Raw genomic sequence first — 13482 nt, forward strand, 5'->3', positions numbered from 1 at the left:
GTCCTCCCATGATGGTGCCTCTTCCAGCGCCTCATCCTCTGTTCCCCATTGTCTGAGACATTCTCTGAGTACGTCTTCCGTTGGAGCCTTCTCCTTGATGTATTCATGGAGCTTGGATGTTTCATCCTGGACAGTGGCTCTCACACTCACTCGTCCCCGGCCTCCTTCCTTTCGGCTTGCGTACAGTCTCAGGGTGCTGGGTTTGGGATGAACCCTCCATGCATGGTTAGGTGCTTTCAGGTCTTGACGTCCGTGGTCTGAATCTCTTCCTTTGACCACCTTATTATTCCTGCAGGGTATCTGATCACTGGCAGGGCATAGCTGTTTATTGCCCGGGTCTTATTCTTGCCATTCAGCTGGCTTCTTCGGACTTGCCTCACTCGCTGGAGGTATTTGGCCGTAGCCACTTTCCTTGTTGCCAGTCTGAGGTTGCCATTGGCTTGTGGTCTCCCGAGGTACTTGAAGATGTCCTCAATGTCTGCTATTGTTCCTTCAGGGAGTGAGAGCCCTTCAGTGCGGACTACCTTTCCTCTCTTAGTTACCATCCGACGATATTTCTCAAGCCTGAATGACATCCCGATTTCGCTGCTGTAGATCCTGGTTGTGTGGATCAGCGAGTCTATGTCCCTTTCGCTCTTAGCATACAGCTTTATGTCATCCATTGATGTTATCAATGGCATCGATTGACTTCCGGAGTGAGAGGACGCTGGCGTGTATGTCGCCACTTCTCACTCCAAACTTTTCAAAGCTCAGATATTCCTTCTGATTTTTTCTTTTGCCCTTCTGTTTTGGACTGTTTTGACTGTGATCGATGTAACAAATCATAGCTTCACCCCAATCAAACCCCAATTTGTAACTTAGTCCACGGGCTAACGCCTGTAGCTTAAACTTACCGGCTGTCACTGCACCGGCCTTTCTCCCTCGTCAGGGGGTGCCACAACTTCGCCGCCTTTGGGTTATTTCTGATACTCCTGACGTTCTGCCATCATACAGTGACAGGACTGCTCCACTATTCTGTTGTGGACCTTCTCCGGATCCGGAGGATTGCAGTCTCCACCGCCGAAGCTGCACCATCATCCTGACATCGCTCGCCTGCCTCGACGTCGCTACATTCACAGCGGGACGCGTAGACATGTTGACGATAAAAACTCTGGCTCAATCAACTCGACCTGGTCCACTTCTCGACGTCCTCCCAGAAACCGCGGCCGCAACATCAACTACCATGCGGTAGCCCGCCTGGCTAGGTCGGCTAACAGCACTGCCGCCGTCAAACATGACACCTCCGCCGTCAACTTTGGACTGCTGAACATCCGCTCAAGGGACACCTCATTCAAGACGTCCTCGCCGAACGCAAACTTGACTTCCTCGTTTTAACAGAAACCTGGCAACAAACAAACGACTTCGCTGCTCTGAATGACTCCACTCCTCCCGGCTTTGTTTACATCTGCCGTCCCTGTGGCAACGGCTGTGGAGGAGGCCTCGCTGTAATCCACCCTGAGAAGTGGAAAGTCTTGCCTGTCTCCGTCCCTGCATCAAGCTCTTTTGAATGCCTGGTGTTTAAACTCCCTGGACCCTCGCCAACCATCATTGTCACAGTTTATCGCCACCCCCCCCCGAAGCAACATAGCGATTTTATCAATGAATTTTCCAGCTTAATAACACACTTATCCACTCTCTCGCCAAATGTAATTTTGCTGGGAGATTTCAATATTCACATGGACAGCCCCGACCTGCCACTCACAAGAGACTTCACATCCTACCTGGAGAGCCTTGCGATACACTGTCTTATTGACTTCCCACACATTGGACTTGGTTTGTTGCTCTGGCCTCTCCCCCCCCAAGCCCACTGCTGATGTTTTTCCTGAAACCGATCATTTCCTCCTCACTTTTAACACTGTACTCCATCTCTCTACAATCAAAACCTCCCGCCTCATTTCTTTTCGGAATACCAAAAATATCAACATTGACACCTCCTTTATCGACCGTTCCCCGCCCCCAGACGCCCTTTCAAACCCGAATGACCTCACCGCTCACTACAATGCCTGCCTCACAAATATTCTAAACTCTCTCGCCCCCCTGAAGACCAGGACTGCCTCATTCTCTACATCTGCCCCCTGGTTTACACCCGCTCTTAGGTCATTGAAATAAAAAAAAAAAAACACCAACTTGAGCGATTCTATAAGAAAACCGGTCTCACCATCCATAAGGACATGTACACTACCCATATCACTAAATACAAGGACCAAATTGCACAAACCAAATCCAGCTACAACTCCGGCCTCATCCTCTCCACCGAAGGAAATTCAAGAACTCTCTTCTCCATCATGAACAAAATCCTGCGGCCACCAAATTCTCTCCCCCTCCACCTGTACTCCACAGCAACCTTCAACTCCATAAAGGAGCATTTCAATCACAAAATCCTTAAGATCCATCACCACCTCCATCAAAACCTGCCCGCCCCCCCATCTGAACCTTCTTCTTCTTGTCATTCCTTCTCCAGTTTTGTTCCACCCACGACTGCTGAATTATCCAACCTCATACTCAAATCCAAGCCCACCACTTGCCAGCTCGATCCCCTCCCTTCATCCCTTGTTAAATCCTGCCTTCCTTCCCTGCTTCCTCTCATATCTGCTATTATCCACTCCTCACTCTCTTTTGGTATTGTCCCATCACTCTTCAAAACCGCTGCTATCAACCCCACACTGAAAAAACATGGCTTTGACCCCAACAACTTTGATAACCTCCACCGCATCTCCAACCTTCCATTTATCTCGAAAATCCTAGAAGAAAACTGTTGCTGCTCAACTCCACTCCCACCTGTCCCTTCACTCTCTCTATGAACCCTTTCAGTCCGGTTTCCGCCCCCGCCACAGCACAGAGATTGCACTAATAAATTATCTCCTCATAGCATCTGATTCTGGTTTAGTCTCCATCCTCATTCTCTTAGACTTGAGCGACGCCTTTGACAAAATCTCTCACCCTATCTTGCTCAATAGACTCTCCTCCATTGGTCTCTCCCACACTCCCCTCAGTTGGTTCCACTCCTACCTCACTGGCCGCACTCAGTTTGTCCAGCTCAAAGCTCTCCCTAGTCACCACAGGTGTACTACAGGGATCTGTCCTAGGTCCCCTTCTCTTCATCATCTACCTCCTGCCTCTTGGCCATATCCTCCGCAAATTTAATATCCACTTTCAGTGCTTTGCTGATGACACCCAGCTCTACCTCTTCTGCAAACCAAACTCCATACTCCCACCCGCCTCCCTCACCTCGGCTCTCTGAACTCAAAACATGGTTCACAACAAACTTTCTTAAATTAAATGCTAATAAAACTGAAGTCCTCCTTCAGCAAGAACTCTGAGCAAAAGTTGCAATTGCAGACCACTGAGGACGAATAACTTCCGGTGACACAGGTCACGCACCACCGTATCTTAAAGGTGACGTGCTTCATTTTATTTTGTTTTTTTAAACACTTTTTGTGAATGTGAGACGGAACCAAATCCACTTTATCTAAAGTTAACAGTTTTTCCTTCAACATTGACAGCTCCTTAGTGTTCCCCTCCCCCCAGGTCAAGAGTCTGGGTGTCATCCTGGATAGCATGCTCACCTTCCACACACATATCAACACCATCACCCGCACTGCTTATTTCCACCTCCGCAATATTACCAGACTTCGCCCTTCCCTCACCCCCTGCACCACTGCTATTCTTGTCCACAGTTTGTCACATCCCGCCTTGATTACTGCAACGCTCTCTTCTTTGGCCAATCTCAAAAGTGCCTCCATAAAATCCAGCTGGTTCAAAACGCCTCTGGTCCCATCATCACAAAAACATCTTCCCAGCAGCACATCACTCCCGTTCTCCAACAGCTCCACTGGCTCCCTGTTCAACATCGCATCAATTACAAACTGCTTCTATATACATATATGGCCATCCACAACCTGGGCCCTCCTTACCTGTCCGACCTTCTCCAGGTGCATATCCCCTCTCGCTCCCTCAGATCCTCGTCCTCCGTACGCCTGTCAGTGCCCCCTGCCCGCCTGAGCACCATGGAAGCCAGAGCATTCAGTCACACTGCTCCAAAGCTTTGGAACAACCTACCTCCGGACCTCCAAAACTGCACACCTCTTTCCACTTTCAAGTCCCGTCTAAAAACACACCTGTTCAGGATTGCCTACAACACATAGCTCTTCCGTTTCCCATGTTTTTATGATTTATGTACTAATTTTTACATTGTATTTTCTTATTCTCTGTACAGTGTCCTTGGGTGGCATGAAAGGCACTTTTAAATAAAATGCATTATTATTATTATCCATGGAGAGGAGGTGACTGATCGTAGCTCAATTTCTGAGGCGGTATCCATAGCCTGTCTTGGTGATTACTGGGCTTCGGGGGTTCATTCCTATGCAGAACAGCAGTGGGGAGAGTGCATCACCTTGGTATATGCCACATTTGATGGACACTTGGATAAGTGGCTTGCCATTGGCTTCAAGTCTGGTTTTCCACATCCTCATCGAGTTCGCAATGAAGGCTCTTAGGGTCCTGTTCACCTTATACAACTCCAAGCATTCAGTGATCCCTGTATGTGGCATCGAGTCATAGGCTTTTTTGTAATCAATCCAGGCTGTGCACAGGTTGGTATGTTGGGACCTGCAGTCTTGTGCGACTGTTCTGTCAACCAGGAACTGATGTTTGGCTCTTGTGGTATCTCCACCAATGCCCTTCTGTGCTTCGCTCATGTATTGATCCTTGTGTCCCACTTATCTTAGCCGCAATGATGCCTGGCATGAGCTTCCATGTTGTGGAGAGATAGGTTATTGGACGATAGTTGGATGGGCCTGCACCCTTGAGGGATCCTTAATGATCAGGATCGTTCGCCCTTCGGTTAGCCATTCTGGGTGATTCCCATCCCTCAGCAGCTGGTTCATTTGTGCTGCTAGGCACTGATAGAGTGCTGTGAGTTTCTTTAACCAGTAGGTGTGGACCATGTCCGGCCCTGGTGCTGTCCAGTTTTTCATATCTGAGATTCTTTCCTGTATGTCTGCCACTGTTATGGTAACTGGGTTCTGTTCAGGGAGGTTGCTGTGCTCCTCTCTCGGGGTCACCAGCCATTGTGCACTGCTGTTATGTGCAACCTCCTTCTCCCATATGCCTTTCCAGTAATAATAATAATAATAATAATAATAATAATACATTTTATTTGTGGGTGCCTTTCTAGAAACTCAAGGACACCTTACAACTAGCAGTTAAAATCACAAATACAATGTTAAAAACAACAGGTTTCTTTCTGACTTTCGGGTTGAGTGAGCGCTAGCACGTTTTGGCTTCCGCTGCTCAACCCATATTGTTTTGTGTTTTTTGTTATTGTAAAGTGTCCTTGGGTGTCTTGAAAGGCGCTTATAAATAAAATGTATTATTATTATTATATCTACTGTATATATATAAAGTATAGTGGAAAGTTGTGAGCGCAGATGGTTGTTCGTCTCTGGAGAGCTCTGCGATTGGCTGGCAACAGGTTCAGAATGTCCCCTGCCTTCTGCCCGAAGATAGCTGGGATAGATTCCAGCACGCCCTTGACCCTCATGTAGATTCAGGTTAAGATAATGGATGGATGTAAACTCTCTCGATGTACCAGAGATCTTGCATTGGTGACAAATAGATGCGGTACCCTGGTCTCGCATGTGCAGTGCATAGCATACAAAAGGTAACGAAACATGCATCACTCATTAAATGCATTTGAGTGGTGTTGGTTATCGGTCGAGTAAAAGATGTAGCATTCTTAGGAATTATTTGTCTTGTTTTTTTTTGCCTGTTTTTTTTAAAATCTCACTGTTCATACTGTATGTTAAGATTAAATTGTTACTTGTGTCTGTGTACATTCTACAGGGAATTGACGCCCATTGAAGAAGCTTCCCGTCTGAATCAGAAACTAAAAGCCAATTATGAGGCACGTCTGGCAAGGCTCAAACCAGGGCAGGCTTTTCAGAAGACATCTTTAGTAAGACTGTGTGTGTGTGCGTGTGCGTGTGCGTGTGCGTGTGTGTGTGCGCATGCGCTCTGCTCAAAGGCAAAAAACACAATCCTTTGGCCCTCTTTGCACTCTGTGGAGGAAAATAGTCCAAATATAAACAAATCACATTGCTACTATTCTAAATATGAACTTAATTGAGAGCTCTTTGTCGTGTGTTCAACATCAGCATTTTGCATGTTCCGGTGTTCAAGTGTGTGGTAAATTTTATGGAGCAGTTGTTTTATTTTTTTCGTCTGTCTGTCTGTCTGTCTGTCTGTCTGTCTGTCTGTCTGTCTGTCTGTCTGTCTGTCTGTCTGTCTGTCTGTCTGTCTGTCTGTCTGTCTGTCTGTCTGTCTGTCTGTCTGTCTGTCTGTCTGTCTGTCTGTCTGTCTGTCTGTCTGTCTGTCTGTCTGTCTGTCTGTCTGTCTGTCCGTCCGTCCGTCCGTCCGTCCGTCCGTCCGTCCGTCCGTCCGTCCGTCCGTCCGTAGACATTTACAAATAAATACAGACATAAAATTGTTTCTTCGCACACCTGGGCGGTATCTCATGAAAGTTCAGGTCGTCCGCCACTCGAGGCTTGGGAGCTGAAGACTTCCGCTCAGGATCTTAGCTGTTCCCAGGATTACACTCTTCTGCACGGAGATATCCAATGTTGTTCCTGGAATCTGCTGAAGCCATCCACCGAGCTTGGGGGTTCCGGCCCCCCTCGTGTCCCGATCACAAGCGGCAGTTTCCTTCACCCTCCATATATCCTCTAGTTCAGGGGTGCCCAACCAGGTCGACCGCGGAGTGATTCCAAGGGAACCCACGGGATTTGAAAGCAACCGCGAGGTGTGTTGGGGGGGGGGGGGGGTTAATCACACGACAGGAAGTCAGTGTTGCCAAATTTAGCAACTATGACACTATATTTAGTGAGCATTCAGATCATCTCGAGCGACTCTTTAAAAAAAAGACTAGTAACAAAATAGCGACTTTTTCTGGTGTTATTGGAGACTTTTGGAGTCTGTGTAGTGAAAGCACATTGTTCTCAATGAGCAGCGCCGGGAGCTGTTGTGGCCCCTCCCCCAAATGAAGCCACTGCTGGCTGATTGCGCCAGGTTTATAATCTGGGCTGGATGTACTTGTAAAACATTTCTTTGTCTGAAATAAACTAAATAACATAAACAAATAAAAATTACATAAGAAAATAAGATAAGAAAATAAGCATCCCGCCCCGAGTAAATCACACGAACTGAGCATCATTGAGCAATGTTCAGGACAGCCAACAGCTACTTTCCTGACCAATGTATTGGAAATGCTGCTTGAAATTGACCACTGTTAACTGTAGCGAGCAGCTAGCGATTACAGCGGTTATCACCACGAAACATCAACGTGGCTGAGAGGAAACGATCCAAGAACTACCATTTTCACCCTGAGAGCAAGATTATTTTTTTGTTTATTCTCATTCAAATCCTGTTTGTTTGATTTGCAATGCAACAGTGGCTTTGGTGAAGCAAGTTCATCTGGAGTGGCATTTCACAATGGTATACAGGAGCTATGAGATGGATTTCCCTGCAAAAACACTTTAACGTGCCACAAAAGTGCGGGATTTGAAAGCAAACCGAAGACACAGAGTAAGGCTGTAACTATTGTCACCTGCCTGCCGAACACTTTGTGCTCATGTGTGTGTGTGTGTGGGGGGGGGGGGTCAGATGTTGACACAGGAGTGGTAGATCTCCACAAGATGCCTCCTCGAAAAGTAGCCCTTGGGACAAAAAAGTTTGGGCACCCCTGTTCTAGTTCTTTCTTCAGTTCTTGACATTTCTCCAGCTTTTCATGTTCCTCTTTGAGGCTATCATGACTGCTGTCCTCTGATGTTTATCCACCACCACTATGTCAGACTGGCATGATATATCGTCAGCTGATCAGGGGAAAAGGTGTGTAGGGGACTTGGGCTTGGGTGTCAAAAAATGTGATCGGGACTAATATAATACATCACTCACATGCTTTTCCTTTGCTTGTTTCTTTCACTTGTCAAAATGTTTTTCATAGACTGTGTTACATTTTGTGTTCCCAAATGCTTTGTTGTTGTTGTTTTTATTTGATAACACACATATACAGAATATGGGATCACATTTGACAAATGTCAGTCCTGACTGAAGATCATTGTCTATTTTCTCATGCAGACACTGTCTCTCCAACGTCAAATGATGGAGAACCTCGTCATAGCCAAAGCAAGACAAGAAGCAGTATCCTTCATTTGTTGAGTTATCCTTCATTTGATGAGTTTTGCTTAGCTTTTTATTTATTAATATTTTTTATCTTTTTTAAGATTACATTAGTGGGATATATTTTTATTGGGTTGAAGACAGTCCCTGCTCTCCTGCTTGCGCTTTCAGGTTTAATTGGAGTAATGCTCGAAGGATCTTCCAGCCATCTTGTTAGCTCTGTGTCCTGCGTCCTACACGCATAAATCTCCCGCTGGACGCACATTTCCAAATAAAGTGCGCTTGTGGGACTCAAGGAAATTTCTCAGTCAAAACAAACAAACAAAAAAACTCTCAGACACACACACACACACACACAGGCCAGCGATCTTGCAGCCTGCAGCAGACGTGTTTATGATTCGTCAATTAAGGATGATTAGACAATTAAGGATGGAAGAGACCTCCTATTGTGCTGATAAGTGCTTGTGTGTGCGCACACACAAGCACTCATCGTAAACAACACTTGGACACCGATTAAAGAGTAACCCACGTGATAAGACAGAAAGAGGATGCACAGCCAATCAACATGGCTTTGCATTTTCTATATCATGACGGCTGGATAACTCAGTTGGTAAGGCATCGGTTTGGCATACAGGAGACGGTGGTTCGAATCCCGCTTGGGGCAAAAAAATGAGCACATAACACCATCCAGTGTGGGTCCTTGGGCAAGATCCTTCACGCTAATGCCTACCTCATACAATGATGAGAGACAATAAAACGAATGACATGCCGGCTCAGACGTCGCCCGGCCAAACAAGGTCTGCGTCAGGTCCTGGGGAACCAGAGCACCTTGATGAAAAATTTTGATGGATTACGGTACTTGCACAATTGTTCAATTCTTTCTACACACACACACGCGCTGCCACCATGTTTCACTCTGTTCTTTACTTTCAAATGTGGGAAAGCTTCACACGAGAGAAATGTTGACTATGCTGTTGCTACTCCTTCTTTCCGCTCGGCAATGCGTAGCAACTCACACTAGCATGTGATGCGTTCAATGACAACTGGGATGTGCAGTCCTCTGCTTCTGATACAGAGGATGAGGACTTTGATGGATTTCTGGGTGATGATTGATCGAAAAACGTGAGAACATTGTACGATGGCTAAATAAAATACACCCGAACTCAGTTCTCCTTTCGTTGCCTTTTTAAAAACGTGTTTTTATCTTATCTGTATGTCTTGGCATGCAACCGTATGCTTCAAGCTAACGTGTTAGCGTGCGCGCATGCATGCCGTATGTTTAAGCTGGCGTATGTTTTACCACTGTAAAACTGCGCCCATTGGTACAGTGCGGTCTGTATATGTGTAAAATACAGAAATGTCACCCATTAATGAGACTGCGGCCATTAGTACGATGCGTCGAATAGTCGTGAAAATACGGTAGATTAAATATTTTAATCGTTTGACAGCTCTAATATGTATATATATAATTTTCTTTTTAAATGAATATGTTTCAAAAAATCTGCGATGCACTGAAGCCGCGATAAACGAACTGTGAAATAGTGAGGGATCACTGTAGAGGCTAATCGCTATGAAAACTATTATGAAACAGTATTGGTTATTCTATAAATTACTGGTTGTAGCATGGTACTTTTTGGAATAAAACATTCGTGTCAAAGATTTTCTCGGACAAAGTTAAAGAAATGACTCGGCGCACAGGAAAATTGTCTTATTGTCAATATCGGCCGGAGCGGATCTCTGAGAGCGAACGACGGTTTAATTGCTCCGCGATCACGGTCTTGAGCTCCTCTCCCGCCAATTCAGACTTTTATTGTAACATACAAGGAAAATATTGCCCCCGATATTTGCATACCGCACCCCCGATCTGGCCCCTCTGTAGTGATTGGTTACCTGTTTTTAAACATTGAACTACCAGTACGTTGGCGCCTTTTCTGTCTGGTCTACATCGAATTAACATGTTGCAGACTTTGCGGATGGCCAATGTCGCCTGGGCGCGACGGGTGTTCTCAACTCGTCTTTTGTTGTTCAACCGCTGTTCCCGAATTATACATTCCCCATTTGTGACTGAGTTTTGCCCTCTCCACCGTGATCGCCCACCTGCATTGACGTGCTAATTGTGTACTTCAACAGCCTTTGTGCACAGGCATTTGGGGGTGCTGGATACACACCCAAACGTTTAGATGTGCCCAGATTAAAAGAAACTTTAAACATGATACAATTTTGCTCATAGATTCCTCTAACAATTCGTCACAAGGTGTAGTAATGCTAATGTTAACTGTTGGTAGAACTAATGATGACGTGTGTTAGATTCTTTCATCAAATTGAGAGTAGATTACACATGCATCGTTTTGGGAAGAGGATGTCAAGCCACATCAATTCTTACCTGTATTAATGATTACCAGTAAATTAATCTTTGGAGTGTGAGATTGGAAAAAATACTCTGATTTTGTGGTATGCTGTATTCATGATGCCATATGAATACAACATATTTTGATCCATTTATTTCATTGAATAAACCTTGGGTCCACAGCTACTGATGGAATGTTCATTGTTAATGCATAGTTTTCAAACATTTACCCTTGAAACATACTTTTGACTTTCAGAATTCTTCATCATGAATATCAGTCAAAATAGAAAACTGGGTCCCATGATGAATGTTTACGGAACCCCAAGTTACCGTGGTTTCCCATTGGGTGATCCGACAGAACCGAAAAATGTTTCCGTGAATTTCCGAAATCCTCAGGCCTGGTCCTGAATTACTTAAATTTTTGCAGCATCCATCCATCCATTCATCCATTTTCCACCGCTTATCCGGGGTCGGGACGCGGGGGCAGCAGCTTAAGGAGGGAAGCCCAGACTTCCCTCTCCCCAGCCACTTCTTCGACCTCTTCCTGGCGGATCCCGAGGCGTTCCCATGCCAGTTGGGTGACATAGTCTCTCCAGCTTGTCCTGGGTCGTCCTCACCAGGGAGGCGTCCAGGAGGCATCCTAATTAGATGCCCTAGCCACCTCATCTGGCTCCTCTCGATGTGGAGGAGAAGCGGCTCTACTCTGAGCCCCTCCCGGATGACCAAGATGCTCACCTTATATCTAAGGGAGAGCCCGGACACCCTGCGGAGACAACTCATTTCGGCCGCTTGTATCCGGGATCTCGTTCTTTCGGTCAGGATCCATAGCTCGTGACCATAGATGAGGGTTGGGACGTAGATCGACCAGTAAATTGAGAGCTTCGCCCTTTCACTCAGCTTCTTCTTTACCACGACAGACCGATACAACGTCCGCATCACAGCAGACGCTGCACCGATCCGCCTGTCGATCTCTCGCTCCCTCCTCCCCTCACTCGTGAACAAGACCCCAAGATACTTAAACTCCTACACTTGGGGCAAGATCTCTTCCCCGACCCGGAGAGGGCACTCCACCCTTTTCCGACTGAGGACCATGGTTTCAGATTTGGAGGTGGTGATCCTCATCCCAACCGCTTCACACTCGGCTGTGAAACGCTCCAGTGAGAGTTGGAGAGCCCTGCTTGAAGGAGCCAACAGTACCACATCATCTGCAAAAAGCAGAGATGCAATACTGAGGCCCCCAAAAGGGACCCCCTCAACGCTTCGGCTGTGCCTAGAAATTCTGTCCATAAAGGTGATGAACAGAATCGGCGACAAAGCGTAGCCTTAGCGGAGTCCAACCGTTACTGGAAACGATTCCGACTTATTGCCAGCAATGCAAACCAAACTCTGACATCGGCAGTATAGGCCCGTACCAGGGGGCTCGGTACTCTATACTCCCAAAGCACCCCCCACAGAAACCCCCGAGGGACACGATCAAATGCCTTCTCCAAGTCCACAAAACGCATGTAAACTGGTTGGGCAAGTTCCCATGTACCCTCGAGAACCCTGCTAATGGTGTAGAGCTGGTCCACAGTTCCACGGCCGGGACGAAAACCACACTGCTCCTCCTCAATCTGAGGCTCGACTACCCGACGGACCCTCCTCTCCAGCACCCCTAATTAGACCTTACCGGGGAGGCTGAGGAGTGTGATTAGTTGGAACACACCTTCCAGTCCCCCTTTATAAAAGGAGGGACCACCACCCCGGTCTGCCAATCCAGAGGCACTCTCCCCGATGACCATGCAATGCTGCAGAGGCGAGTCAACCAGGACAGCCCCACAGCATCCAGAGCCTTGAGGAACTTCGGGCGGATCTCATCCAGCACTGGCGCCTTGCCACCGAGGAGCTTTTTAACCACATCGGTGACTTCAACCACAGAGATAGGAGAGCCCACCTCAGGGTCATCAGACTCTGCTTCCTCCGAGAAAGGCGTGTTGGTGGAGTTGAGGAGGTCTTCGCAGTGCTCTACCCACCGGTTCACAACTTCCCGAGTCGAAGTCAGCAGCGCCCCATCCCCACTGTACACAGTGTTAGTGGTGCACTGCTTCCCCCTCCTGAGACGTCGGATGGTGGACCAGAATTTCCTCGAAGCCGTCCGGAAGTCGGCTTACACGGCCTCACCGAATTCTTCCCACGCCTGGGTTTTTGCCTCGGCGAGCACCGAAGCTGCGTTCCGCTTAGCCAGTCGATACCCGTCAGCTGCCTCTGGGGTCCCACAGGCCATAAAGGCCCAATAGGACTTCTTCTTCAGCTTGATGGCATCACTTACTGCTGGTGTCCACCAGCGAGTACGGGGGTAGCCGCCCCAACAGGCATCAACCACCTTACAGCCACAACTCAGATTGGCCGCCTCAACAATAGAGGCGCGAACATGGTCCATTTGGACTCAATGTCCCCCGCCTCCCCGGGGACATGGGAAAAGCTCTGCCGGAGGTGTGAGTTGAAACTCTTTCTGACAGGGTATTCCGCCAGATGCTCCCAACGAACCCTCACAATACGTTTGGGTCTGCCAAGACGGACCGGCATCTTCGACCACCATCGGAGCCTACTCACCACCAGGTGGTGATCAGTTGACAGCTCCACCCATCTTCACCCGAGTGTCCAAAACATGCCGCCGCAAATCCGATGATACATTACATACAGTCAATCATCGAACTGCGGCCTAGGGTGTCCTGGTGCCAAGTGCACATATGGACACCCTTATGTTTGAACAAGGTGTTTGTTATGGACAGTCCATGACGAGCACAGAAGTCCAATAACAAAACACCACTCGAGTTCTGATTGGGGGGGGCCGTTCCTCCCAATTACGCCCTTCCAGGTCTCGCTGTCATTGCCCACGTGAGCATTGAAGTCCCCCAGCAGAACAAGGGAGTCCCCAGCAG

General features: G+C 47.4%; 1 protein-coding gene and 1 long non-coding RNA gene across 4 annotated transcripts in view; one reads left to right on the forward strand and one right to left on the reverse strand.

The window, feature by feature from the left end:
* Positions 1-13482, reverse strand: part of LOC127597785 (uncharacterized) — a 151558-nt gene that overhangs the window by 136565 nt on the left and 1511 nt on the right. The gene's annotated exons all lie outside the window — the stretch shown is intronic.
* vps9d1 (VPS9 domain containing 1) overlaps positions 1-13482 on the forward strand; it is a 59585-nt gene that overhangs the window by 9083 nt on the left and 37020 nt on the right. For 2 of the 3 annotated variants that reach the window (XM_052060869.1, XM_052060871.1), the window contains exons 5-6: positions 5884-5995; positions 8173-8235. In XM_052060869.1, the coding sequence (XP_051916829.1) occupies positions 5884-5995; positions 8173-8235 (175 nt within the window). The remainder of the gene's footprint in view (positions 1-5883; positions 5996-8172; positions 8236-13482) is intronic. The other variant, XM_052060870.1, reaches the window with a different exon arrangement.

This window comes from Hippocampus zosterae, chromosome 3 (assembly GCF_025434085.1).
Source record: "Hippocampus zosterae strain Florida chromosome 3, ASM2543408v3, whole genome shotgun sequence".
Classification (NCBI taxonomy): Eukaryota; Metazoa; Chordata; class Actinopteri; order Syngnathiformes; family Syngnathidae; genus Hippocampus; species Hippocampus zosterae.